Below are 24,777 nucleotides of genomic sequence, written 5' to 3'. Positions count from 1 at the left end.
TGAACTCAGGTTGTTAAACTCAGGTGCAAGTGCCCTTAGATCTGAACCATCTTGCCAGCCCCAAAATTGTCTTTCATTTGTAAATAAATCTTTACTGAAATTGTGGAAATATTAGCTTGGAAACAGTCTCTGAACTTCTAAAAGTACCTATATTTTTATAGGCCAGAAATTCTGAAGTTCGATCAAATGCTGCATTGTTGTTTGTTGAAGCATTTCCTGTTAGAGATCCAAACTTCATTGCCACTGAGATGGACAGTGAAATTCAGAAGCAGTTTGAAGAACTCTATGTAGGTATTGCTGTGCGGGCATTCACTGCTTGCTAACCTGTGTGCCTCAGAGCTATTGCTTGTAAGCAGGGCCACCCATTCTGCCCACGTCTCTAGATGCACAGGTCCACACTCTCCCTCCTCTCTTTGGTCACTCTTGAGACATCTCATTATGTATGCTTATGTAGTTTTCAGGATAATAGCTGTGCATGCCTCGCTCCCAGTAGTCATTTGTTAGCACTTTGACTTGCAGATTGTCTCTACCACTCCCGCTTTATAGCATTGTGGCCTGATTGAACATGCGCAGCTTTTATTTCATGCCGTAGTTTGTAACAGTGTAGTAGAATAGTTACTCATACAACTCTTATATGGGACGCATGGGTCAATGCTGCGTTGCTTTGTATGAGCAGCTGCAGGTTAGGCATCTTGGAACTACCCCTTCAGACCTAGAGACACTGGATTGTGTGGCCACAATTTCTGCAACTCTTAAGTATCTGTTAGTAAGTTTTAAATTCCCAGAGTACTAATATGTAGCACAAGCAATAATTTAAGAGTTATACATCTTTTTTCTCTCCTACTTTTAGAGCCTTTTAGAAGATCCTTATCCATGGGTCCGTTCCACAGGCATTCTTGGTGTTTGTAAAATAACTTCTAAATATTGGGAAATGATGCCCCCCACCATTCTTGTTGACCTCTTGAAGAAAGTCACAGGGGAGCTGGCATTTGATATAAGCTCAGCTGATGTTCGGTGTTCTGTTTTTAAGGTAGGGTTTTTAAAGGTGTAAAAGTAACATTGTATTATACAATAGTTTTGTAAAACTATAAGGATATTGTAGAAAATAGAAGGGGAAAGTAATAGAAAATTTCATATTATCCTACTTGAGGGGGGGAAAATGTTACTGATACTATAGTTGTATTTCTACACCAAAAAAAAAAAAAAATTTTTTTTTGTAGAATTTTATTTTTAAAAATTAAAACTATTTTATGCATATGGGTATTTTGACTATGTGTTATATGGTACCCATGAGTGCCAGAAGAGAGTGTTGAGTCTAATGGAACTAGAGTTACAGATGTTTGTGAGCCTCCATGTAGGTGCTGGGGACTGAACTAAGGTCCTCAGCTAGAGGAGCCAAGGCTTTGATTCTCCTGGAGCTGGTGTTAAAGGTGGTTGTAAGATACCTGTCATGATGCTGGGAACACTGCAAGCACATTATGTGATTTAGTTGCTGAGCCGTCTCTTCAGTCTCCAAACTAAGCTTTTAAAATCTAAATGTAAAGTATTGTCTAGCTAGGTGTGTGGCCAAGACCTATAACAGCAGAAATACTCTGGAGGCTGAGACAGGAAGATTCTGAGTTTGAAGACACTTGAGTTGCCTAGAGACCTTGTTTCAAAGAAAAGCGTTTTCTCTATAAAATGTCTAGTTGCCGTAGTGTTAGTTTGGGGCTGGGCATAGTATTCTAGCTCTGTACAAGTCCTCCCTTTTGCCTCTCTGGAATGTCTTACTGAGCAGTTTCACCAGCCCCAGAGCATGCCTTTGATGTGCAATCTCATGAAGGTGGTGTTTCTGCCAAGAGTGGGACTCAGCATCATCTGAGCTGCCTCTTAGCTGAATGTTTTATCGGTGTGCTCTGGTTTGAAGTGCTTTCTCCTCTCCCTTCTCTGTAGTGTTTGCCAATTATTTTGGATAACAAACTGAGCCACCCATTATTAGAACAGCTTTTGCCATCGCTCAGGTACAGTCTCCATGATAACGCAGAGAAAGTGCGGGTGGCTTTTGTGGATTTGCTGCTGAAGGTCAAGGCTGTGAGAGCTGCAAAGGTAAGAGGACAAGTTAAGAGAAGCTGAGATAGACAAAGGACGTTCGTCACCACCCAACAGAAGGACCTCAGTTACATTTTAATCAATTAATAATGTATTTGCTAGGTCGTCAGAAAACTTGGCTTTATGTTTTACATGAAAGGTTCTAGAAGTAGTGTGTTTCACTTTGCAAAGACTAATATAAGTAACCATCTTTAATAATTTTAAACATTATTTCATGTATGATGGGGCATGTGTGCACATTATGTTTTTGGAGGTCAGAGGAGAACTTAAAGGACTTGGTTGATTCTTTCTACCATGTGGGTTCCAGAGCTTGAACTCTGGTTGTCAGTCTTGGTGACAAGCATCTTTGTCCCCTGAGCCATCCTGCAGGTCCCCTTGCATTTTTTATTACTGTTAAAAACATTGAAATATTTGATGGATCTATACATATTTAGGACCTAAATACTACTTGCAAAGGTTAGCTGGTTCTGCTTTTTTTTTTTTTTAAATAATTGCTTGTAACGTGGTAAACATCCACTGGGCACAGGCCAATTTATTGACACCATAAAGAGGACATAAAAGTTCCTTCTTTCCAGTTCCAATTCAGTTTTTTTGTTTGTTTGTTTTTTTTTAAATAACCTTTTTTCTCTGATACTGGGGATTGAACTCAGGACCTCATAAATGCTAGGCAGGTGCTTTATCACTGAGACAAGAGGATTTCAAGGTTAACAGGAGTGCAAGGCTAGTGTGCCTGACTGTCCGTGGAAATTCTCATTGCTGGGGGCATTGCTACCCACGTATCTGCTCGTGTGCCGTTCAGAGTGACAACTTGTACCTTGTATGCGTGTATAACTTCTCTGGACTTAACTTTTTGGCTAAGAAGTATGTGTGCGTTGGTGAGGACAGACATGGGCTCTATGGAGGAGCTGCCCAGGTGCTAGAAGCCTATGATAGAGTCGGGGTGATAGCTTAGTTGGCAGAGTACCTGTGTAGCATACACAAAGGCCTGGGTTCAATCCCTGGCATAAATATGTGTGGTGCGGTATGCCTGTGATTATAGTATTCAGGTAAAGGCAAGACCAGAAGTTTAAGTTAATCTTCAGCTACAAAGTACATTTGAGACTGGCCAGGATACTTGAGACCCTGACTTAAAACACACACACAAAACACGCACACGCACGCACACACACACACACACACACGCACACACACACACACACACACACACACACACACACACACGCCACCACCCTAAACAGTGCTAATGTGTGTCTCTTGTGGAGTATGTGATTGTATTGTGTGAGCTTCCAAGTTGGACAAGGAGGGTGCTCACAGTACGAGGAGCAAGCTAGCAGTCCTAGAGTGTTAGGGAGGGGGGATGGTCTGGGTCTCTTAAGACAGATGAGTAAGGTGTTCACATCAAAACTACTAATAGATGAAATTTATCTTCCTGTTTATAGATCAGTTAGTGGATTAGTAAACCTACATATGTAGAAGTGATCATCTGTGCATGAATCATGCTGCTAAGGAATCATAGTTGGCCTTTCACAGCCTCATGCTATACCTTACACGTTACATTTCTTTAAGATGTAAATTATGGTATAGGTATTTGAAAGGATTTTTCTTGAGTATAAAACAATTATTTCTTTGGTTATAGTCTGGAAACTAGCAGTTTTCAAGATTATAGGAACCACTGCTTATTTTCTTTTGCATGTTTCCTCCTCTACTCCCTAGTTTTGGAAAATATGCCCAATGGAGGACATTTTGGTTCGCCTGGAAATGGATTCTCGGCCTGTGTCTCGGCGCCTGGTGAGCCTCATCTTCAACTCTTTTCTGCCCGTCAACCAGCCAGAGGAGGTGTGGTGTGAGCGCTGTGTTACCCTGATCCAGATGAACCGTGCAGCTGCCAGGAGGTTCTATCAGTACGCCCATGAGCACACCGCCAGCACCAACATAGGTCTGCATCTCTGCCTCTCCCGTGTCTCGCTGCCTCTCCCACAAAGTGCATAGCCCAGATGCTCAGTGTTCTCACTCAGTAAGCCTCATGCTCTCTCGCATCCCTTAGTGATTTTCCTTAAGGTGATACTCTTTACTGTTTGAGATTACAGTTTTCTAATTGGAAAGCTAATTTTATAGATGATACATCTATTTGTTGATTCTCTTAACCACTTTAGCAAAGCTCATCCATGTCATCCGTCACTGCTTGAACGCCTGTATCCAGAGGACCCTGAGAGAGGGCGCAGAGACCCATAAGGAGTGCGAGAAGGAGAACGCCAGTGTAAGTGTTGCTCTTGCTTCACAGTAAAGACAAGCAGGGTTTGGTTTGGTATCATTTCCATAGGCTGTTAGGATGTTTTTATTTCCCACTTGTTTCAATAAAGATACCTAGGTACAGCTTTGGATAAGTCATAAATTATATGTTTTAAAGAATTGTGGTATATCTTTTGTAGTTAACTTTTAGAGTGTGGTAGGATATTGTAAAGAATATTCTTACTAGTGGCACCTTGTCCCATATTTCTTTGCCCTGAGCCCCTCTGTTCAGTTCATCTTGGGTGTAGCACTATTGAGCTAGATTTCGGACATGGAGCTGGTGCCTGTCAGAGTCACTAACACGGTGTTCTAGAAACATGGGGATGAACTTCTGGGTGCTAGCTTTTTGTAGAATTGTCTTAAATTAGCTGGTCTTTTAGTAAATCTGAAAATATCCACTAATAGCCAGTTGAGACTTGACTACACTTGCTGCTTTCAAGCAGTATCTTATGTATGTCACTTCAAAGTCAAACTTGAGGGATTTGTTTTTTTATTTTTTTGCAGTCCCCAAATAGATTAGAAATTTTTCCTATAGAAGAAAATCACAAAACAAAATTTCCTTTGCTAAAGTTGCTAAAGTAAGCTAGTTTGTTTGCTACATGACTACGTCCTAGGGCTTGCTACTACTACCCTATGACCTGTCTAGACAGAGTAGGCAATATTCAGACTGCCTCTTCCATGGGCTATGTCAGTGTCATGGTTATTTCAGTGCATCTGCCTTAGTGCATCGTGACAGGCAGCTAGCTCCACCCCTTTTCTCTTCGTCCCTCCGTTTGGCAAGGCGGGGGTGAAATTGTCAGTAAAACCTGCTGAAGATCTATGGAAAGTAGGTGTGCAGCAGAAGGAAAAGAGAATACAGAACATTGTGACTTTATGTTCATACCTTGGCTGACCAGTACCTTTTCATGTGCTCAGAGCTGTCGGGTAGAGTTTGAGTCCCTTCTGCTGCATGGTAGATAGCATGTGTGAAGCTTTTCCAGGGCAGTTAGCTGGGTTGCAATGTAGCTTTTGTGATTTCATCAGTAGGTGATCTACTTATCAGCCTGGCACATGATATAGTTGGCATTGGCAGAAGCGGGTGAGCATATATCCTGCTGCGGGCCACTGCAGCCTTATACTGGGATTGAAAATGACTTTGCAAAAGAGAATATGAATTTGGTTTGAAAATGTTTTACATTTTGTAAATATTGAAGACATTTTTTAACCTTGTTACTAATAGCTACATAATACTGTGAAAGCTTGCAGTATCTTTTAGGTCAAGTTCTTTATCATTAAAAAAGACAATCATTTCCATTGTACATTGTAAAAAAAACATGTAATTTGCTATATAATTCTCATTCTAGATTGACAGAGGTTCAGAATACACATCTACACTGTAACTCACATTAGAAAAATGTATATAAGTTGTGGCATAATTACATTTAGAACATATATGTAGCTAAAATAGTTTACTTTGTTTTTGAGATAGTCTCACTATGTAGCCCTAGCTGTCCTGGGAGTCCCAGGGTCGTTTTAAACTTGTGACAGTCCTCCTCCCTCCTCCTTATTGCCTCCTGAGTGCTGGGATTGTAAACACGCACTACTATACTGTGCCCGTGGTTTTAAAGAATTTTTTTTTTTTTAATTTGCTCATGGAGCCAGGAGTCATACAAATTTAATCCCAGGCCATGGGTGGTAGAGGCAGATAAATCTCTGTGAGTTCAGAATAGCATGGTCTACATACTTCAGCCCTGCCAGGGCCATGGTGAATGGCCATCTATTAGTGTCCAAATATATTCTTGGCTAAAATAAAACATTGGAACTATTACTTAGCAGCCTGGTATTGCTAAAGTATTATAGCCTAGCCTGTTAAAATAAGGAACCATTACTTAAGAACCTAGTACATTATTCAAGTGTTATTCTCAAAGGGGAAGAGTGGGTTTCATAAATTTTAATGAGTCTGCTGTGCTAAAATATTGAGCTTCTGTGGTTTACTTTAAAATAAATAAACCACTTGTGTTTCTTAGACTGGTATTACATAAGGACCACATGCTGTAATGCTCATTATCGATGTAAGTGTGTTCCATTTAGGTTTTCTGTTCACAAAGTTAGAGTGCAGAAAAGGTAAGGTTAAGCCAGAAGGAAAACTTTGATCAGTTTGTTACATTTTGCTTCTGGTAGCATCCAAGCCACTAGCAGGTTGCTCTATCAGTCTGATTGACCTTATTATATTTCAGAGCATTTAGTGCACACTGTCATAGCTACTAGGCAGAAAGTATGTTTGCTTTTTGTATTCTTATTAATCAGGATCAGTTTTGTATTCATTAGGAAGTTACTTTGATCATCTCATGTGTCTGTGTATCTCCATGGGCCATCACTAATAGGCAAGTCACAAACCAGGTCTAATCAGTAGCTCTGGAAACAGATTTTGTTATGCACCTGGTCATTCTGGTATGGGATCATTGCGTACTACCAGCATAATAGGAACATATAATCAGGTTTGTTTTCAATAAGCCAAAGAAACCTATGATTTTAGTGATTGCTGACTACCATTAGTCACTTCCAGCTGTGAGTTATATCTTGATGTCCTTAGAAAGTGTCTAGCAGTCAGTGCCTACGGGTCAGGCCAAAGTTGTACAGCCGTGCTTAGCAATTACTTTGTAGTGCAGTGTAATCCCATTTGCATGGGGTGTGTGATAAAGAGTATTAGTTTCTGAGTTTAGAAAAGTTTTAGTTCATATAGACTTTCATTAAAAAAATATAGAGTTAATTTAGAATTTATTTCTTGGATGGAATTTGGAAATAAATCTACATTCCTAGTCTAGATAGGTTCTAAAGTAGTGAAGAAAATTTTATTGTACTATAGAAGTTGACATTGTGTTATTTATATTGTTTTGTGTCTAATTCTGAGCTGTGCTTTTGAAGATGGTACTTTTAATACTTTTTATTAGATTCTTTCACAGTAACATTGTCTGTGTCTTAGGTACTAGACAAAACGTTGTCAGTGAATGACACTGCGTCCATGGCAGGTTTGCTAGAAATCATCGTGATCCTCTGGAAGAATATCCATAGGAGTCTGGAAAACAATAAAGAGGCCAAAGTTTATACCATTAACAAGTTTGCATCTGTGCTTCCAGAGTACCTGAAGGTATTCAAGGTAAGTCTGGGCCATTCGTATAAGTAAGCTGTTCTGTGGTGGCAGGTTTCCTCTTTAGAAGTTCTGTCTTGTATAGGACAGGAAGGTTGTCATGGCCCTTATTTTGGCATATAACAATAAAAATACAGATTTATTAAATATAAATGCATTGTAAACACGTACTCTGATTTAATTTAATTCCTTTATGGTGCTATGTACTGCTCCTGTTCTTTTCTCTTGTTCTTTTCGTCACACTCTCTGAGCCCTTTCTTCCTAACGTGACCTCTTTATGCCTTTTAAGAATTTTTTATCTCTTGAGTTTAATTAAGGTTACTTGCGTACATATATATGGGTGCCACTTTATTTACCAGATTATGGATAAGAAAGATGACTTTTGATCCAGCTGCTACTAACTCCTGAACTAGGAGTGGAATCTCATAAGCTCATTTCATGCTGGATATTGATGGGGTCAATCTTGTATGCACTTGTCCAGCTAACCACAGCCTCTATGAGGTTATCGGTGCTACAGCTGTGTCATGTCAAGAGAACAGCAGTTCTCTGTGTTCTTTGAGTCTTGCTTTTTTTCCCCCTGCTCCCTCTTCCATAATGTTCTCTAAGCCCTGGTAGGGAAGGAGTTGATGGCCATGTTCCATTTATGGCTGAGTATTCAACAGTCAATTTCAGTACTTTTACTAGTCATGAGTCTCTGCACTAATTGATGCCTACTTCAAAAATAGCTTTCTTTGCCCAAGGTTGAGACTGGCAATAGTCTGTGGGTTTGAACTTGCAGATTCAGGAAGCAGTTTGACAGCAGAGAAGAAGCAGAAGCTTTTCCCACTAGGATTGTAGTGTGACCATGGCTTTGGCCAGTTTTTAAAGTGGTTGGTTGTCTCCAGAACAGTTATGCAGTATTATACCAGTGCATACATCTTGCCTGACACATCAGTACTGTTGCTTTCAGAGTCGACTGCAGGGAAAGACCATCGATTGCCTCTCAGCAGCTTGCATAGCAAGCCAGCTCGAAAGAAGAAGTCTTCAGCCGAGTTCCAGCTTGATTTCTCTTTGTCTTATACTCAAAGTGTAGTGTCCTCCACAATTAGATCTTAACATGTATGTTCAGGAGGCAACTAAGAACACTGGAGAAAGCACGTGTTATTTTAGTTCATTCTGGGACCTCCCTTATCAACAATTCAGAGGAATCCCATGCCTGGCAGTAGGGTTTTCATTTAATAGCTTGTGCTTTCTAGGAGTAACATTAGCCACCCATGTGGGTACTTCTATTCAGTCACCATTCAAAAAGAAACCTATTTTTAATTAGTTTACAAAGTAGGTTTCTATAAGGATTTTTAATACAGTCTTGGTTTTAGTTAACCCTCTTCTCCATCTTGTCCCTTCTCCCATCCACTAAACCTTTCTACCCTCAATATTCTCCCTGTTTACTTTTGTAAAATGTGCACAAAAAGATACTTTTACTTGGCAGATGAAAAATTTTATACCTTTCCTGGCATGTTTTGGAGTGTGTATAATTTGGTGGGATGGTTAAACTGAGCTACTACGGGCATTATTGGGAGTTAGTTAATTGAATGCAGGTAAATAATACATCACACTTTAATTTTACTCTCTTTTTTTGTATTTATTTTATTTTTAGGAAAAAAATTTCCCCCTTTGGGAACCTCATTCTCTTAGCAAAGAATTATTTGGTCTCGGGGTCTCTCTCTCTCTCTCTCTCTCTCTCTCTCTCTCTGTGTGTGTGTGTGTGTGTGTGTGTGTGTGTGTGTGTGTGTGTGTGTGTGTGTAGGATGGACAAAGTCATTCACTTGCTTATTCATTGAGGGATGGTCTTTTAAGTTCAACCTAGAACTCATCAATACAGCTAGTTTAGCTAGCCACCTTGCTTTTGGGACCCCTTGTCTCTACTTTCTGAGCACTGAAATTACAGATAAGCTGCCACAACCACTCAGAATTTGTGTGGGTTTTGGTAATCCTAACTCCAGCCTTGAAACTTGAATGTCAAGGACTTTGGCTACTGAGCTATCTCCCTGTCCCTTACGTGGTGGTCCTGATGGAATTTGAGCAATTAAAGTCTGCTCAGTTTACTTTACTGTTGCAGTAATAATACTAATTAAGCTACAGTTTGTTGCACTTAATACACTTTAGGTTTCACTGTGCCGGTTTTCTTGTGGTTTGGTTCATTCAATCTCTAATAGCACTCTGCATTTTAGGAGGAGGAAACTGACTACATTTAGGCCCTTTCCTCTGCGTTAATTGATTCAAGCTCTTAGGTGTAGGTTCCAGTTAGACTGAAATTTATTTTGCATCTACAAAGCATGTACATTCCCTAAAATAACATTGTCTGATTCATCTTGTATAATACTATCTGAATAGAATAGTCTTCTCAAGAGTGTTGTTCAGGTAATTGGTCAACTTTCCCTGTCATCTGAAGTGTTCTGAAGTACATACAGCTCCATGACTGTGCTGGCTTCAGTTTGTGTTTGCTTAGTAGTAAAGGTGGTGTAGAAATGTCAGGATACTTGAGTGAAGTATACTGTCCTCAAACACCAGGTGCATCTTTAGATTTGATTTTTTTTCTAGGCAGTGAAAGAATTAATGGAGTACTGTGGAAATAGGTTATTAGGAAAAATATCCTATTGTCATGTCTTGCATTAGCCTGATGTTTCTTTTTGTGTTCCCAGGATGAGCGCTGCAAGATCCCTTTGTTCATGCTAATGTCCTTCTTGCCAGCCTCTGCTGTCCCTGTGTTCAGGTATGTTGCCACAGCTCAAGAGTCTGTCCTCACTGGGGTTTGCTGTCACCTACTCTATGTTCTCCTTCTGCCTCCCGTGCTGTTGTATAGAAAGATAGTATCTTATTTCAGTAGGCTCTGGAGTTGTTAAAGAGAGACCATGAGGACCTCGATTATGACTTCACCTGATGTCTGGGCATATTCTAGTGTTCAGAGTGGTTATCTCTAGAGTCAGAGGTCACTGTTGACTATGCTATGAATACACGTGTGAACAAGAATGTCAGAATACTGAGTGCATGGTAGCGTTGTTAAGAGGAAGGTAAAGTAAGCTGTTGAGGCTGGAGAGATGGCTCAGTGGTTAAGAGTACTGACTGCTCTTTCAGAGGACCTGGCTTCAGTTTCCATCACACACACGGTATCTCTGATCCAGTTTCAAGTAATTTGATGCTCTCTTCTCTCCTCGGGCACCAGCATGCATGGTGTACAGATAAACATGCAGACAACCAACCATATATGTAGCAGTAAATATTATAAAAGGAATTTCCCAACCCACGCTATTGCTGGCACTGTCAGGCCACATGGCATCTGCAGGGTATTTTCATCTTAATCAACAAAGCATCTCAACCCAACTCCCTAAGTTTCCAATTTCCATCCCAACTTGTTGCTGGCCACATTCGGGCCCTGGAGCAATCTCACTGTCCATCTAGTTCCCAAGGCAGGTTGCTGCCACTCTGGTTCCTTACAGAGACCGCCTTCCTGCGACTCTCTTGTTGCAGGCTCTGCCCACATTCCCAGCATCTGCCCCCTGTGGTTATAGTCACAGCTCCCAGTAACCCGTTAAAATCAAAACTCAATAAGCTTGTAATTTAGCAATCAGGTTTATATCTTAAATTCTCATTACACAAAATGTCTGCACAGTATACTCATAACCAATTGATAATGATATAAACTGCCCACCTAGATAAGACAAACTGTCCTATAAAAACACGAAGTATTCATAACTGTCCTTGGCCATTTGAGGCCACACAGATCTGGATCGTTCTCCTTCTCTCCCATCTTAGTTCTTCTCCCTCTTTCTCCTCTCTCCTGCCCTAGAAAAACTCTGTCCCCTCCTTACTTTTTTACTGCCCAGTCACAGGACTTGCCTTATCTTGTGCCTGCGCTTACCTGCATATAGACATCAACTATAATTCACCCTTTCTGTCTAATTAAAAAGAGAACTTTTCTCTCAAATGTAAGCTGAGCACAACTATTACCATTTTGTAATTTACAAAGTATAAAATACACTTAACACCCAGTCTATCATTTTGTCATTAAATAGTGCATTCTGTTATCTATCTTAGCTTAAGAAAGGCTTAAAATCTATGTGCTATGTCGTGGCTAGCTTGTATACTATGTGAAAACTATCCAATTAAATAAGTATTCCCAATGTTAAATAGCCTGGGTAGGCTATGAGACTAGAATTAGTCTTCATCCCTGTCAGAAATCTGAGAACAACCAATATGGGAAAATATGGGAAGCCTAAAATGGCTTTATGAACTGAGACAAGTTGAAGAGATAACTGTCTACTTATTCTGTCCCCTGTTAGCAACATATCAGAGCATCGGTCTTTAGCCTTTGGCCCAGTATCATCTCACAGACCTTTGTAACACAGAGTTTTGAAGGACTGATAATTCTGACTTGGCAGAGATTATCAGTCAACTATTCTGCGTGTCCTTTTCTGGACAGTAATTTGTTTGTAGATGTAACAGATAGGCAATTTCTGCCCAGTAGCTACCTAGTATTACAAAATGTATTACTTCACTTGGAGGTAGAGATGCTCAGTTTCTTCTTTGAAACCACAAAAGGGGAGCTGCAGGGAGCAGATATATCTCAACAACAAAAGGATAAATGACATTAAATGTCATATTTTGTAGATTTCTGACTTTTTTGAAAACCATCTATCAATGTAAAGTAATCTGGACAGTTGTCCATTAGCTACTCTTAGCTATTTCTAGTAAATTATCAAGAAAACACCCTAACAGTAATCTCAGAGCCATGAGTTTGCTGTCTGGCCTGTAACTCACATGTTCAATCAGCTCAGCTCAGTGTATGATAGCAGTTATAGGGCTGGGTCTAAGCCTTGTATTCTTAGATGTGTTGTATAGGCACAATGCCTGTATGAAAGTAACTATTAATTCCAATTTATATCAATAAGAAATTTGTACCAATGAAAACTTTAAATTTATATCAAATAAATTCTGTACCAATATAAGAAGTTATAACTTTAACTTTGCAACAAATATAAGGATTTCTACCAAATGAGAGTATGGCTGTACAATCAATTTTAGCTAATTTCTCCCTGTTAAATTATGTCCATTTCTAAATTTCCCAGAAGACAACCTCAGAACAACTAAACTACCCTCAGCCTCCTAAGTCCAGGACATTGGGTCGATGACTCTTCATAACTTCTTCAGGCTTTGAATATGGGCATTGAGATATCTTGAAGGGTGGGGTTAGGGGAAATGGAGTTGTTTGGCCTTAAGAAGGCCACCCAACGATTGTTGTAGTCTCTGATGTCTGTCCTGACCGGATCTGGCTGAAAGTCCCTGAGATTGGGAGTTCAAGTAGGTCAGTTCAGCATGTTTGGTGCTGAAATTCACAAAAGCTGTGCATTCTGTAATATATAAATCTCAGAACAGAGTTTCAGTGTCATCAAGATGTCAGTGTGGATTGTATCAGTGTGTGTAGGGTGTGCAGACTCGTTATGACGAAATTTTGTTCTTGTTTTATTTTCTTGAATCTAGTTCTTCAGGAGGCCTCCTTCTATCAAATCTGATCCATATAGCTCTGGAAGATGTCCAGAGCCCAATCACCTTTTCTAAAAACGGAAAGACAAACCTTTTTTCCTAAATCAGCATATCCGTTAGTCAGCAACCAGAAAAGCTTGTATCTTGTATTCTCTTCCAGAGGAATAATCATAAAACTCAAAATCCATTTTGAAAATTAAAACAATTTAAAATAAATGAAGTAAACTAAACAACACTTATATTCTAGGCTTCTCTAATCTGTCATGCCAGGAAATCAACCCAAAATTCCTGTGGAGCCTATGTTAGAAAGAATATGAGCCTCCTACAGACCAAAATATACCTTCTATCTGTTACGCTCTCTACCTGGAGCGTCAGACGTCCACTCACTAGCAACTTTTATATATGTCTGGTGCTATAGACTTTTATTTTTTTCTACCTTAGTTCCAATTGTAGGTAAAATTCCTCACGTGATTTGACAAACTCTATATAAATCTATTCTAAAAGCAAATAAACCAGCCTTTGAATTAAGCCATACTCTCAGCTCTTTTACCTGAAGCAGCAGGTTTGTTTTCATAGCAGGGGACCTAGAGTCTGTGAGCAGAGACTCCCCTGTGTTTTTCTTTTGTTTAAGATTCCCATGCGTGAACCATCATGTGATTTGTCATTAATTAAAAATTTTAAAAAGTAAGCTGTTGAAATCCACGTCTCTGGTTCTTTTTATGTAGTTTGCCTCAACCTTTTTGTGTGGCGGCGAGCAAACACTGGGCCTGGCCTCTTGCTATCAGGCCTTTGATCTATTTGCTTCTATTCACATGCTATTTAAAAACTTCTTTATGTGTGTCTGTGTATATGTCTGTGTCTGTGTGTGTCTCTGTACCGAGTGTGTGTGTATGTTATCTGTGTGCAGGAGCCTGTGGAGGGCAGAAGAAGTTGTTGGATCCTCTGGAACTAGAGTTGTAGGTTGTGTTAGGAATTGAACCTGCGTCCTGTACAAGAGCCTCAAGTGATTTTAACAACTGAGCCATCCATCTCTCCAGCTCCCACTGTGTTTTACTAGGTAGTGTAGTCCTGGAGCTTGCTGCTTATGAGTAAAACTTACTTGGTTTTATTTACAGTCAAAAGAAAAAAAGTGTTTTTTAAAATTTATTTTACATGTAATTTGTTTGTATGTATGTGTATGTACCCACAAACGTACACCACAAAGTGTGTAGAGGCTGGAGGACAACTTTTGAGAGTTCATTCTCTTTGTAGATTCTGGGAGTCAAACTCAGGTCACCAGGCTTAGAGGCAAGACACTCTTACCCTGCTGAGCTAGTTCGCCAGCCTCCAAAATGAATGTTTGTGGCATTACAAAACTAAAGGCTTATTTTTTGTTTTATTGGTCTTTTGCTGTTGCTTTAAAATTATGAAAAAAAAATGCTGTCTTTTATCCCAGCACTAGATATGGCACCTTGGTGCTCTAAGACATCCGTTGGATGTCGTCATCTCAGTCAGCAAAGCGTCTCACCCGCTTTGCTCCATCCCATATCACACTGCCAGTGGCTACTCTCTGAGCCTGGCAACAATCTCTCTACCTATCTAGTTCCCAAGGCAGGTTGCCACCGTGCCAGACACACATATCTCAGTTTCGTGGCGGGCTAGCGTGTCTAGCCACCACACACTCTTTTGAACTTAAATTGCCACATGAAAGGACACACAACACAATAACCTCTGATCCAATTGATAAGATATAATTTGCTCATCTAGACATACAAAGCCCTGAACACATCCATCCCTTAAGAATATTCATAACAACCTGTACATGAGCAGAGAGAAATCTTAACATCCGTCTCCATGTGCTCTTGGCTGCTGCTTCTCTCTCTCCAGTCTCTTTTCCTCTCTAAACCTTTTCTCCCACCCATCCTTCCTTCTTGTCCAGTGACAAGCCTCATTCTATCTTGTACCTGCTTACACCTATATAATGATATTGTCCTATATTTTGCTTGGATATTTGGGTTTTTAATTTTGTGTTTTTTCTTTGTGTGTGTGTGTTAGATGAGAAGGATCTAGGAGGAGTTGGGGGAGGGAAAATTATGATTGAAATATATGAAAAGAAAAAAGGGAAAAAATAATGCCTTAAATTAGGACCTCAGGAAGACAGCTGGTGCTAGAAACAGGAGGCTGAAGTATGGGTCATGTCCTTTTGCGCAGTGCACTGTTGAGGGTTTCATGGTAGAACAAGTACCAGAGTAACTGTGAGGCTTATGTTCCCTTGATACAATCAAGTTATGTCTTGGTTTCCCTCACCTGTGTGAAAGTGGGTGCTTTCTGTAGAGATTTTAACCATGCTTTCTGTTCTTCACATTTTCAGCTGTGGTGTGATTTCTGCTCTGAGAAATCAGGAGGAGAGTGTTACAGGCAGGAGCTACTGTACCTTGCTCGATTGTCTCTGTTCCTGGGGGCAAGTGGGGCATGTCCTGGAGCTCATTGTGGACTGGCTGCCTACAGTGCCACCGCAAGCCAAGGTTTGTATACAGCCATGCCCCTGGAATGTGAAGAACAAGGGCATCTGGAAACCGTACAATGTTCTGGGAACACAAGCTCTAATTGCCTCTTTGTTTCACTGCTTTCCTTCAGAGTAATTTGGCCTCTAAACGAAAAGTGCAAATCAATGACACGTGCTCAGTGAAACCTAAGTTAGCATTGTTGTACATGGAGTACTTGCTAACCCATCCAAAGAATCGAGAGTGTCTGCTCTCTGCACCCCAGAAGAAACTGAACCAGCTTTTAAAAGCACTTGAGGGATCCAAGGTAACTGCTTATCCTGGAAGTTAAAGTGACTTCATATAGTAGTAACAGTGATGTAGTACGATAGTGTTTTCATGTTCTGGTGCAGTAATGTTTGCAAGCTGGAAAAGAATTTAGAATGAGCATCTGGAGCATGCTCAAGTGTACAGGTGAGGCCAGGAGCAGAGCCATTTCCAGGACCTGCCTCATTACAAGCAGTGTTCAGAGCTCACATTTCTCCAAGGTGTGTCGGGGCTCCAGTTCATCTCCTCTTGTCTCAGAATAGACTGTCCTGGACAGTGCTCAGTGAGGAAGTACTAGGTCTCTTAAGTCTTAAGCTGTGTTTTCTAGGAATCTTGGAAAATTATGTGACATGACATGAATTCGTTGTTCCCGAGTGCCCTTTGGAATCCTTTTTCTTCCTGTGTTGCAACCCTGGCCACCTCCTGTATGATTCTCCACTGAACAGTTCTTATTGCTACCGCCCAGGATGGTGGTTCAGCAGAGCCTGCTCTAGGAAATGAATTGTGGTACTTGTGGGCAGTGGTCCTGTGGCCCTGTGCACTTGCCAACTATGTTGTGTGCTTCTAACATTCAGCAGGTAGTGCTAGGTGCAAGCATGGTAGCCCGAGCTGCACTGCTACTAACCTTCTTGTGTGTCTGTGAATCACGCACTTTCCACCTCGTTTTGATGTAGTCACATGTCACTCAGTGTGGCCCTTGCTTGTACTTTACAGGCAGATCTGGAATCATTGCTTCAGTCTCCAAGTGGGAATCCCCTTAACAAAGCCACTGCCCTGCATGCCTTTGGTCTGTACTGTAGGATGAGCGTCCATCTTCAGTACAAGGTATGCTGTCTCGTTTTTGTGGTCTAAGCATCATGTGTCAAAGCTGCTCTTGTTATTCATTAGCTTCCTTGTTGTGTTGGACAGTTCTGCTCAGAAGAGAAAATTCATCTGTCCATCCTGAGTGACACTGGGTCTTGGTTAGAAAACAAAGTTTTACCTCTTCTTGAAGACCAAGAAGAGGAGTATCTGAAGCTTCAGAGGGATGTTTATCAACAGATAATCCAGGTCAGCAGCTGAGATATAAAGCTCTTCTCTTGACCTTTTGCTCTATTTTCAAGATGACTTATTTTGTTGTAAAGTAGTTTTAGATCTTGTATTGCCTATAATACCGACAATGGCATTTCTTTTTACAAAACACAACCTACATAATTTCAGTTCAGTATACCATGTTGCACATGGACGAGCATTAGGTAGGTTGCATACACTGTCTGTAGCGTTCTTACAGAAACAATGAAAATATATGTATTTATGGAAATTCCTCTAGCAGTATAGTTGTAGACATCTGGCTGTAATATTTGTACATCACATCCTGGAGAGGTTTTTTTGGGCTTGCCTGCATTCCTTGTTGAATGGTTTTTGTTGTTGATGGACCCATGAATGTCTTACAGACTTACCTGGCTGTGTGTAAAGATGCTGTCATGGTGGGACTTGGAGATCCTAAATTTCAGGTGCAGCTTCTACAGCGGAGTTTTGGAATAATGAAAACAGGTACCCTAGCATTATCCATTCATTAAAGGAATGTTTAAAAGCAATAAGTATTTATAGCTGGTCCCTCATTCCCTCCCTCTGTAGATCAGAATCTGGCTTCCAAGCAACTGACATATGTTCCAAGTAACACACACTGGCTTTTGCCAGAACAGTTGTTTATTATCTAATGCAGCTAGCAGTTTTAGAGATGCTTCTGATGTCAGGCACACCGTCCAGATTCTGACAGGCTCCTTGGGGTTCTGCACCCTGGATCTGCCTTGTTGGTGGGCAGACTTCTCCACCTGGCATCTATGTAGCGACCCTCCCAGAAGAAGTGTTGTGAGTGATGTGACCAGGAGTGTGGTACACCTGGGACCAGAGCTAGGGATGCCTCTGACACAGCGTATGACAAGAAGAGTCCTATTGAGCTATGACCTTGCATCTTCTCAAGGCCCCAGTCATCCTCTGTGGTATGGACTGTTAGTGGTTTTTACTACATATCCCAGTTACTGAGCTCTGTGCAGATGTCTTTTCACATTTGAAATTTTCATTTTTAAAAGTCTAGTAATTTAATGAGAGAAGCCATCCTTTTTCATTTTTTTAAAGTCTAGTAGTTTAACGAGAGAAGCCGTCCTTCATTGAATTCTGTTTAACACATTTAACTGGGTGAAGTTAGCCATTGTAGTCAAGTGATGTGTGTCATGTAGCTTGTCCTCATCCTTGTAGCTTAGATCCTTTCAGGCAGGCCTGAGTGGCCTACTCTCCCTTTGCTTCTGAACATTAGTTGGCAGCCTCAAGTATAGCAAGATACTGTATCAGTTTACAAATTCTAAAGTTGTAGGATTATTTCTTTCACAGCTCTTTTTAATCAACTCTATAGTAAAAACTACATTCTATATAAAATTATTAATTGAAATAATCAAAATTCAGTCATCACTTCATGCATCATTTAGGAATTGTTCTGCCTAAGGGCTGAATCTATTTTTAATTATGTATAAGAGTAGTATTGTAGACCTAACCAGATTTTGCTGTCCAGTGAGTCCATTTTTATCACATGGTGGTGCCCAATCCCTTTAGATCAGGTCAGAGCTAAACCTGAATCCAGCAATTTAGGGAGGTAATACCTAGAGTCTACTTTGTTTTGAACTTCTTGCTCTGCTTGAAAGAGGCAAAATAAAGAAGCCATTTTCAGAAATTAGTTATATGTCTTAGTTACTTTTCTATTGCTCTGATAAAGACACCATGATCAAGGCAATTTGTAGAAAACAGAGTTTACTGGGGAAGTGAGTCCCTGTCTTTCAAGGTAGGGAGCGTGGCAGCAAGCAGGCAAGCATGAGCTGGAGTAATAGCTGAGAGCTTACATCCTGAGACATAGCTATTCAAAAAAGAGGCTCTCACTGGGAATGGCATGGGTTTGAAACCTCAAAGCCTGTCCCAAATGACACACCTCCTCCAACACAGTGACATTTTCTAACCCTTCTCAAACACTTCTGCCAACTGGGGACCATTCTCTTTTAAACCACCACTTTATGTTAATATTAATTACACCCAGGTAGGGTATTCTTTATAAATTCAAATGCATATTCTAAAGAAGCCATTTCCAGGACACAGTTGGGTGGCCAAGTATGTAAACCAAGTAAATTAGGGGTCTAAGCTCACAAACTTCAGGTGCTCCCACTATAATACAGTGTACGGATTGTCGAAAATCAGGCAACAACAAAATAGGGCTGTGGGAAAAGATATTTTACTGAAAAATAAAAGCCCAGTTAAAAAGTAATGTTTAGGGGTTGGGGATTTAGCTCAGTGGTAGAGCGCTTGCCTAGCAGGCGCAAGGCCCTGGGTTCAGTCCCCAGCTCCGAAAAAAAGAAAAGGAAAAAAAAAAGTAATGTTTAATTTTTAAAAGTAACGACTATAAGAAATCTAGGGCTTCCATCTTAAATGAAAGAAAAAGACCACTAATGATGTAATATATCTGGGACTCTAGCATCTCAGTGACCAAGGCTGTCACATAGTTGTTTAGAACAGTACATGCAGTTGCCTACAGCTAACATGGGAGGCTGTCTTTGAGACTTTCCGTCCTTGCTGAGACAACGAGCTGTTAGTTCATTGGCAGGTGCTTGGCAACCTAAAGATGAGCATAGTGGGGAGAGCCGTGGGGCCAGCACTGCTTCAGTTCCCTGTTTTCTCCTTGTTTTCTGGCTTTGAGCTGTGCCCTGGAGAGGACCTTTTTTGCTGTAGCTGTGCTAGCAAGGCAAGAGAGAGCAAGCAGGCAAAGAGAGAGCAAGCTTCCTTCTTCCATGTCCTTTATATGGGCTTTACATAGCAGAACATGTGGCCCAGATTAGGGTGCACCTTTCCACCTGAAAACACCTGTCTGGGTCTTGGTGAGCAGTGTCCTGCTTTAAAGAGTTCATCGCCTGTCCCGTCAGTGGACGTTCCCCATGATCAATGTATATGAGGAGTTGAGTTCTTCCACCCTCCTATGAGTGACAGTAGTAGATCCTTGAAAGTTTCTCTGGTGGTTTAGTGATTTTATGCAGCTGCTTATTGACTCTGGCAGTCTTAGCCCTGGAAAGGATTCATAGAGAGCCTCTGGGATACAAAGTCTCTTCCTTTAGCAGGAAGGTTTGGGTATAGTTGGTTATGGTCTATGGCAGCTTGCTGGATCCTTAGTCCATTTTGTAGGTGGATGGTTTTACCCTTCTTATCCAGACCCATTCTCTGGTGTCCTTGTGGTCACCTGGACAATAGGCTTCTGTGAGTGGCAGCATTTCTGTGCTTATTGCACGCTCGTTTTATTTCAGTGTAGCTTGTACCATGGGTTCTGCCAGGATGCTTGCTGTCCGTACCCAAAAGTTAAAGGTGAAGCAGCACCTGAGCCATGTGTTAGGGTGGGACAGGGTGCCCTTGAAGCTTACTGGGGGCAGACCACGGTCTCTGTTTTTGTAGCTTTTACTGGAAAGATTGATTAGAAAGGTAAATGGAATAATAGTGTTATTAGGCTCATACACAGAATTAATTTTCTAAATAATATACCCAGTGGGAGGTAGTTGAAAAAAAAAACAAAAAAACCAAAAACAAAGGAAACCAATTTCTACCAAGTATCAGAAATCTCTGAGGTTATCAAATGATAGCCTCACATGAGTTGTCCTTTCTGGGTTTTCACCTAGGTGTTAATATAAGAGTAAGTCTGTGTTTTCTAAATCATGTGTCATAGGAGTCACACTGCCAGTTTTTCACATGCAGTTCTTAAGAATCAAAGTTCTTGGTTTACTGACAGAATCAGCTATACTGTAGCTGTTGGGGAACAGGTTTTTGTGTGTTGGGTTGTAGTTTGGATCGATCTGACAAGGTGCTTCGTGCTCACTTGGTAGTAATAGATTCTTCCATTACAACCATGTACAAGCATTGAGCAATTGCAGCTAAATCATGTGTTTAGGTAATTAATGTTTCTTTTCTTTTTAGTGAAGGAATTTTTTTATGTTTCATTACTTCTTGGCATTCTGAAGGAGATAGCTGGGAACTCCGTGATTTACAAAACAGATTCAGATGAGAAGGTCACAGTGCTGTTTGACTTAGTCCAGGAGGTGTTTCAGAAGATGTTGGAATGTGTTGCCTGTGTCTTCAGGAAGCAGCCTGAGGAAAGTCTGCAGGTATTGTGCTAGAACGGGCCAGCGGGGGAAGAGGAGGGGTGGGGTGGGAATTCTTCGGGTGGTGGGGGTAAATGTGTGGAGACTGGCTGCATGCGCTGACTCTCCCTGTGCTGCCTGCTGAGGGCGTTGAGTGTGGTGATGCCAACCCTGAAGTGAAACCTGCAGATCCACGCTCTAGGGTTGGGGATCGAGGTCCAAATAGAACGTATCTGTGAAGATGTGCATTTGAACAGAAACAGTGACCGCTGGGGAGAATGCTAACTCCCGCCACCTGTCATGTCTCCTTTAGAAACATCCTGAAAGGACCGTGGCTTTCTGTTGATGGTGGAAAGCTCATAGACTGAGGTGACTGAAGAGGCAGGTCCTAAAATATCAAAGGAATAGACCTATCCTTAAAACAGTACAAAGCCAGTTCCTGAATAAATTATATTGTTATTTTTCTATCAGTAAACTGTGAGTGTTATAATTTAAGAAATGTTTAAATGTTTATGAAATACTAAAGAGTCTCAATTTTATTCTAGCCTTAGCTGATGGAAAGACGTGAACATTGCTGACACATTGTTTATGTGGTTTAGCCCAGTGTCCCTGCCAAGTCTCCCATTGTCCACTGAGTACTGTTTTTCAGAATGCACTGCCCAAGCTGATAATTTTATTTTAATGTTATTGCCTTTTTTCTGTCATCCCTCCCTCTTCACTGTTGATATTTTTTTTTATATAATTGGTTTGTTTTATTTTATCTTTGTTGTTTTTGAGAGAGGTTCTTTCTTTGTGGAGCTCTGGCTGTCCTTGAACTCACTGTGTAGAGCAGGCTGGCCTTGTAATCACAGAAGTCAACTTGCTTCTGCCTCCCAAGGCATATACCACTGTGTCCAGCAGCCATTGTTATTATTATTTTTTTGGGGGGGGTAGTATCTTACTCTGTAGCTTAGGTTGACCTAGAATTCACAGTGTAGCTCAGGTTGGCCTCACACTCATCTCCGTCCTCCTGCCTCACCCCCCTGATTTGCGTTTATACAGATGCGAGCCACATCTCTGGTACTTGTTTTCTTTCCTCCTTTCTGAGTCTTAGCTCTCCTGACAGTGACCGATGTGATTTCTTGCAGCTCTTTCATTCTGTTCAGACCCCTCTTCATGAATTTATCACCACTATCCAGTCCTGGCACCAGGACACTGCAGTGCATCACGCTGTGCTCTCTACTCTGATCGCTGCACCAGTGGTTGAGATAAGTCACCAGCTACAGAAGGTGAGTGTTATCCAGTGTGACACTGTTGTTTCCTTCACTGTTCTGCTTACAGGACTTGGTTAGGTGTTTCCAGCTTTAGTGAGCACTGTTCCTTGTTGTTCAGCTCGTTGGCTGTCTAGAGCCACATGGCAGCTGTGGAGCGTATGCTAAGGGTACTGTCCTCCTGACTGAGATGCGTCTGCATCCACATGGCAGCTGTGGAGCACATGCTAAGGGTACTGTCCTCCTGACTGAGATGCGTATGCTAAGGGTACTGCCCTCCTGACTGAGATGCGTCTGGCTCCATGATGTGGACATCATGTTGGGGCTCAGATGTTTGAGTGAGTTCATAGTTTCTCAGGGAGAGTTGGGCTGACAGTTCAGGACTGCTCTGGACTGAATTGGTATACAGTGGTTTACATCTCTGCGTGTCTTTTTTTCTTTTCACTCCAAAGGAAGCTTGAATATTATGTATGGATGTTTTACCCACGTGTGTTTATGTGTCTCATATGCATACCTGGTGGTCACAGAGACCATAGAGGATATCAGATACTCTAGAACTGGATATACAGGTGGTTGTTAGTGCTTTTGGGGTTCTGGGGCCTAAGCCTGTGTTATTCTGTAAAAACAACAAGCTCTCTTAGCAGCCAAGCCATCCCTCTAGCTCCAGAAACTTGAAGTTTTGAGATCTGTTTTCCTAGCATAGCTCAAGGTGAATGGAAGACTCTTATTTACACAGATTTAACCTTTTTGGTTAAAGATTGATCTGATCAGGGAATCATTTGAGCTAACACAGAAAGTGATTGAATACCATAGAGAGAGAGCATGCGGAATGGTCTTTATCTTCTTGGGCTCTGAGATGCCCCACATGTACATAGGTAGTGACTTGGAGGAGAATGAACTAACTCACTGAATGCATGTACTTAGAGATGGTCGTGTACTGCTTGCCCATGGGTATTCTGAGAAATGAAGATGCAGATTCTCATTGCGCCACTCCCTGAGTATGCTTGCACAGATGCTAGCACATCGGCATAAAGCTCTGGGGCATTGCCAGAATACTTGCCAAAATGTCAGCATACAGCATGATTAAATATAAATTACTCTGTTTTTATGTCTGTGAGTGTTTGCTTATATGTATGTGTGTACATGCCTGGTGTCTGTGGAGGTTAAAAGAAGGCATCAGATTCATTGGAACTGGAGTTAACAGATGATTTTTTATTTTATTTATTTATTTTTTTTCGGAGCTGAGGACTGAACCCAGGGCCTTGTGCTTGCTAGGCAAGCGCTCTACCACTGAGCTAAATCCCCAACCCCAACAGATGATTTCTGAAGCAGCACGATGATGTTAAGAGCCAAACCTAGGTCCTCTGCAGGAGGAACAAGTGCTCCTAACCACTGAGCTATTTCTTCAATCCAAAAAGATTATTTTAATCTTACAAATTTTGTTGTGTAAAATGTCAACGTGATGTTAATCAAGTTTTAAAACATATATTAGAATTTATAGTTATCTGAATAAATCTAGGATTAGGACTTAGCTTCAGAAGGCTGCACAGCTAAAGTTACAAAGAATTAGTGGCCTTTGCACGGACCTGGACCCTGAACTGCCTGGCTCGGCCCAGTTCGCCCATGTTGTTTGTACTGCCCTGTGCTGTGTGAGCCAAGTAGAGCGGCAGTGATCGTGTCCCTTCCCAGTTAGACGTGCGCTGCGCTGACCTTCCAAGAGTACTCACTGTGACTCAGGTCTCCTGAAGGAAGGCCTCTCCTTGACTGCAGATTGTTTTGTTTTTTAACTTATTTTCTTTTCAGTTTTCCTTTGGGGATCTTCCTGGTTGGTTGGTATACACGTTAAAGAATACAATTTCTTTTTATGTCTTATTTTTGACTCCTTTAAGAAAATGTGTTTTCCATAATGCTTCACGAAGTCTGCTTTGTTAGTTTTGTAGCCAATCTAGTCTTCTCATGCTTCTTGTTTGTATAGGAACTCTGTTTTTAGATTTTACTTCTGATAGTTAAGGTGTTGTAAGTATACCGTATAATTAGTTTGTAAAACTTCACCCTGACTAGTGTCTTCATTTGGATGCTTATAGTTTATCTGTTGTTAATAAAGCTATGATGTGTTTGTTCTTGAGCTTAATTACATCAGCATTCAAGACAGGGACTCACACCTTAGGTCATCTTGGCTTGGAACTCTTGATAAACCCCTGCCTCAGCCTCCGCAGTACTGGCTCACAGGCATTAGCCACCATGCCTAGCTTTTTCTATTGCTACATTTTATCTTTTCTGTGGATTGGCTTTTACTTGGTTTCTCTACAATATTATTTCTCAACCTGTGGGCCACAATCCCTTTGGGAGTGTTGAGTGACCCTTTCTTTCACTGGGGTCACCTAAGACCATTGGAAAACACAGTTATTTACATTATGATTCATAACAGTAGCAAAATTATAGTTATGAAGTAGCAATGAAAGTAATTTTTTTTTTGATTGGGGGGTTACCGCAACATGAGTAACTGTAAGCAGCTATAGGAAGGTTGAGGACTACTGGTCTAGGGGTTCATCACAGTGCCTTAATGAATGCAC

At 41.0% G+C, this 24,777-nt stretch overlaps 1 protein-coding gene across 5 annotated transcripts in view; it reads left to right on the top strand.

The window, feature by feature from the left end:
* The window catches only part of Ncapg2 (non-SMC condensin II complex subunit G2), a 70,878-nt gene that overhangs the window by 27,784 nt on the left and 18,317 nt on the right, over window positions 1-24,777 (top strand). For 4 of the 5 annotated variants that reach the window (XM_032908357.1, XM_032908353.1, XM_032908354.1 and 1 more), the window contains exons 11-24: window positions 162-287; window positions 851-1,030; window positions 1,933-2,085; window positions 3,802-4,024; window positions 4,242-4,345; window positions 7,340-7,513; window positions 10,186-10,256; window positions 15,375-15,528; window positions 15,641-15,814; window positions 16,528-16,638; window positions 16,723-16,863; window positions 17,247-17,346; window positions 20,791-20,978; window positions 22,082-22,222. In XM_032908357.1, coding sequence (XP_032764248.1) covers window positions 162-287; window positions 851-1,030; window positions 1,933-2,085; window positions 3,802-4,024; window positions 4,242-4,345; window positions 7,340-7,513; window positions 10,186-10,256; window positions 15,375-15,528; window positions 15,641-15,814; window positions 16,528-16,638; window positions 16,723-16,863; window positions 17,247-17,346; window positions 20,791-20,978; window positions 22,082-22,222 — 2,040 coding nt within the window. Of the gene's footprint in view, window positions 1-161; window positions 288-850; window positions 1,031-1,932; window positions 2,086-3,801; window positions 4,025-4,241; window positions 4,346-7,339; window positions 7,514-10,185; window positions 10,257-15,374; window positions 15,529-15,640; window positions 15,815-16,527; window positions 16,639-16,722; window positions 16,864-17,246; window positions 17,347-20,790; window positions 20,979-22,081; window positions 22,223-24,777 lie in introns of those variants that run through there. The other variant, XR_004388523.1, reaches the window with a different exon arrangement.

The sequence above is a fragment of the Rattus rattus genome, chromosome 7 (assembly GCF_011064425.1).
Source record: "Rattus rattus isolate New Zealand chromosome 7, Rrattus_CSIRO_v1, whole genome shotgun sequence".
Lineage (NCBI taxonomy): Eukaryota > Metazoa > Chordata > Mammalia > Rodentia > Muridae > Rattus > Rattus rattus.
The sequence above is the reverse complement of the archived record's forward strand: the minus strand, read 5'-3'. Positions and strand labels throughout refer to the sequence as shown.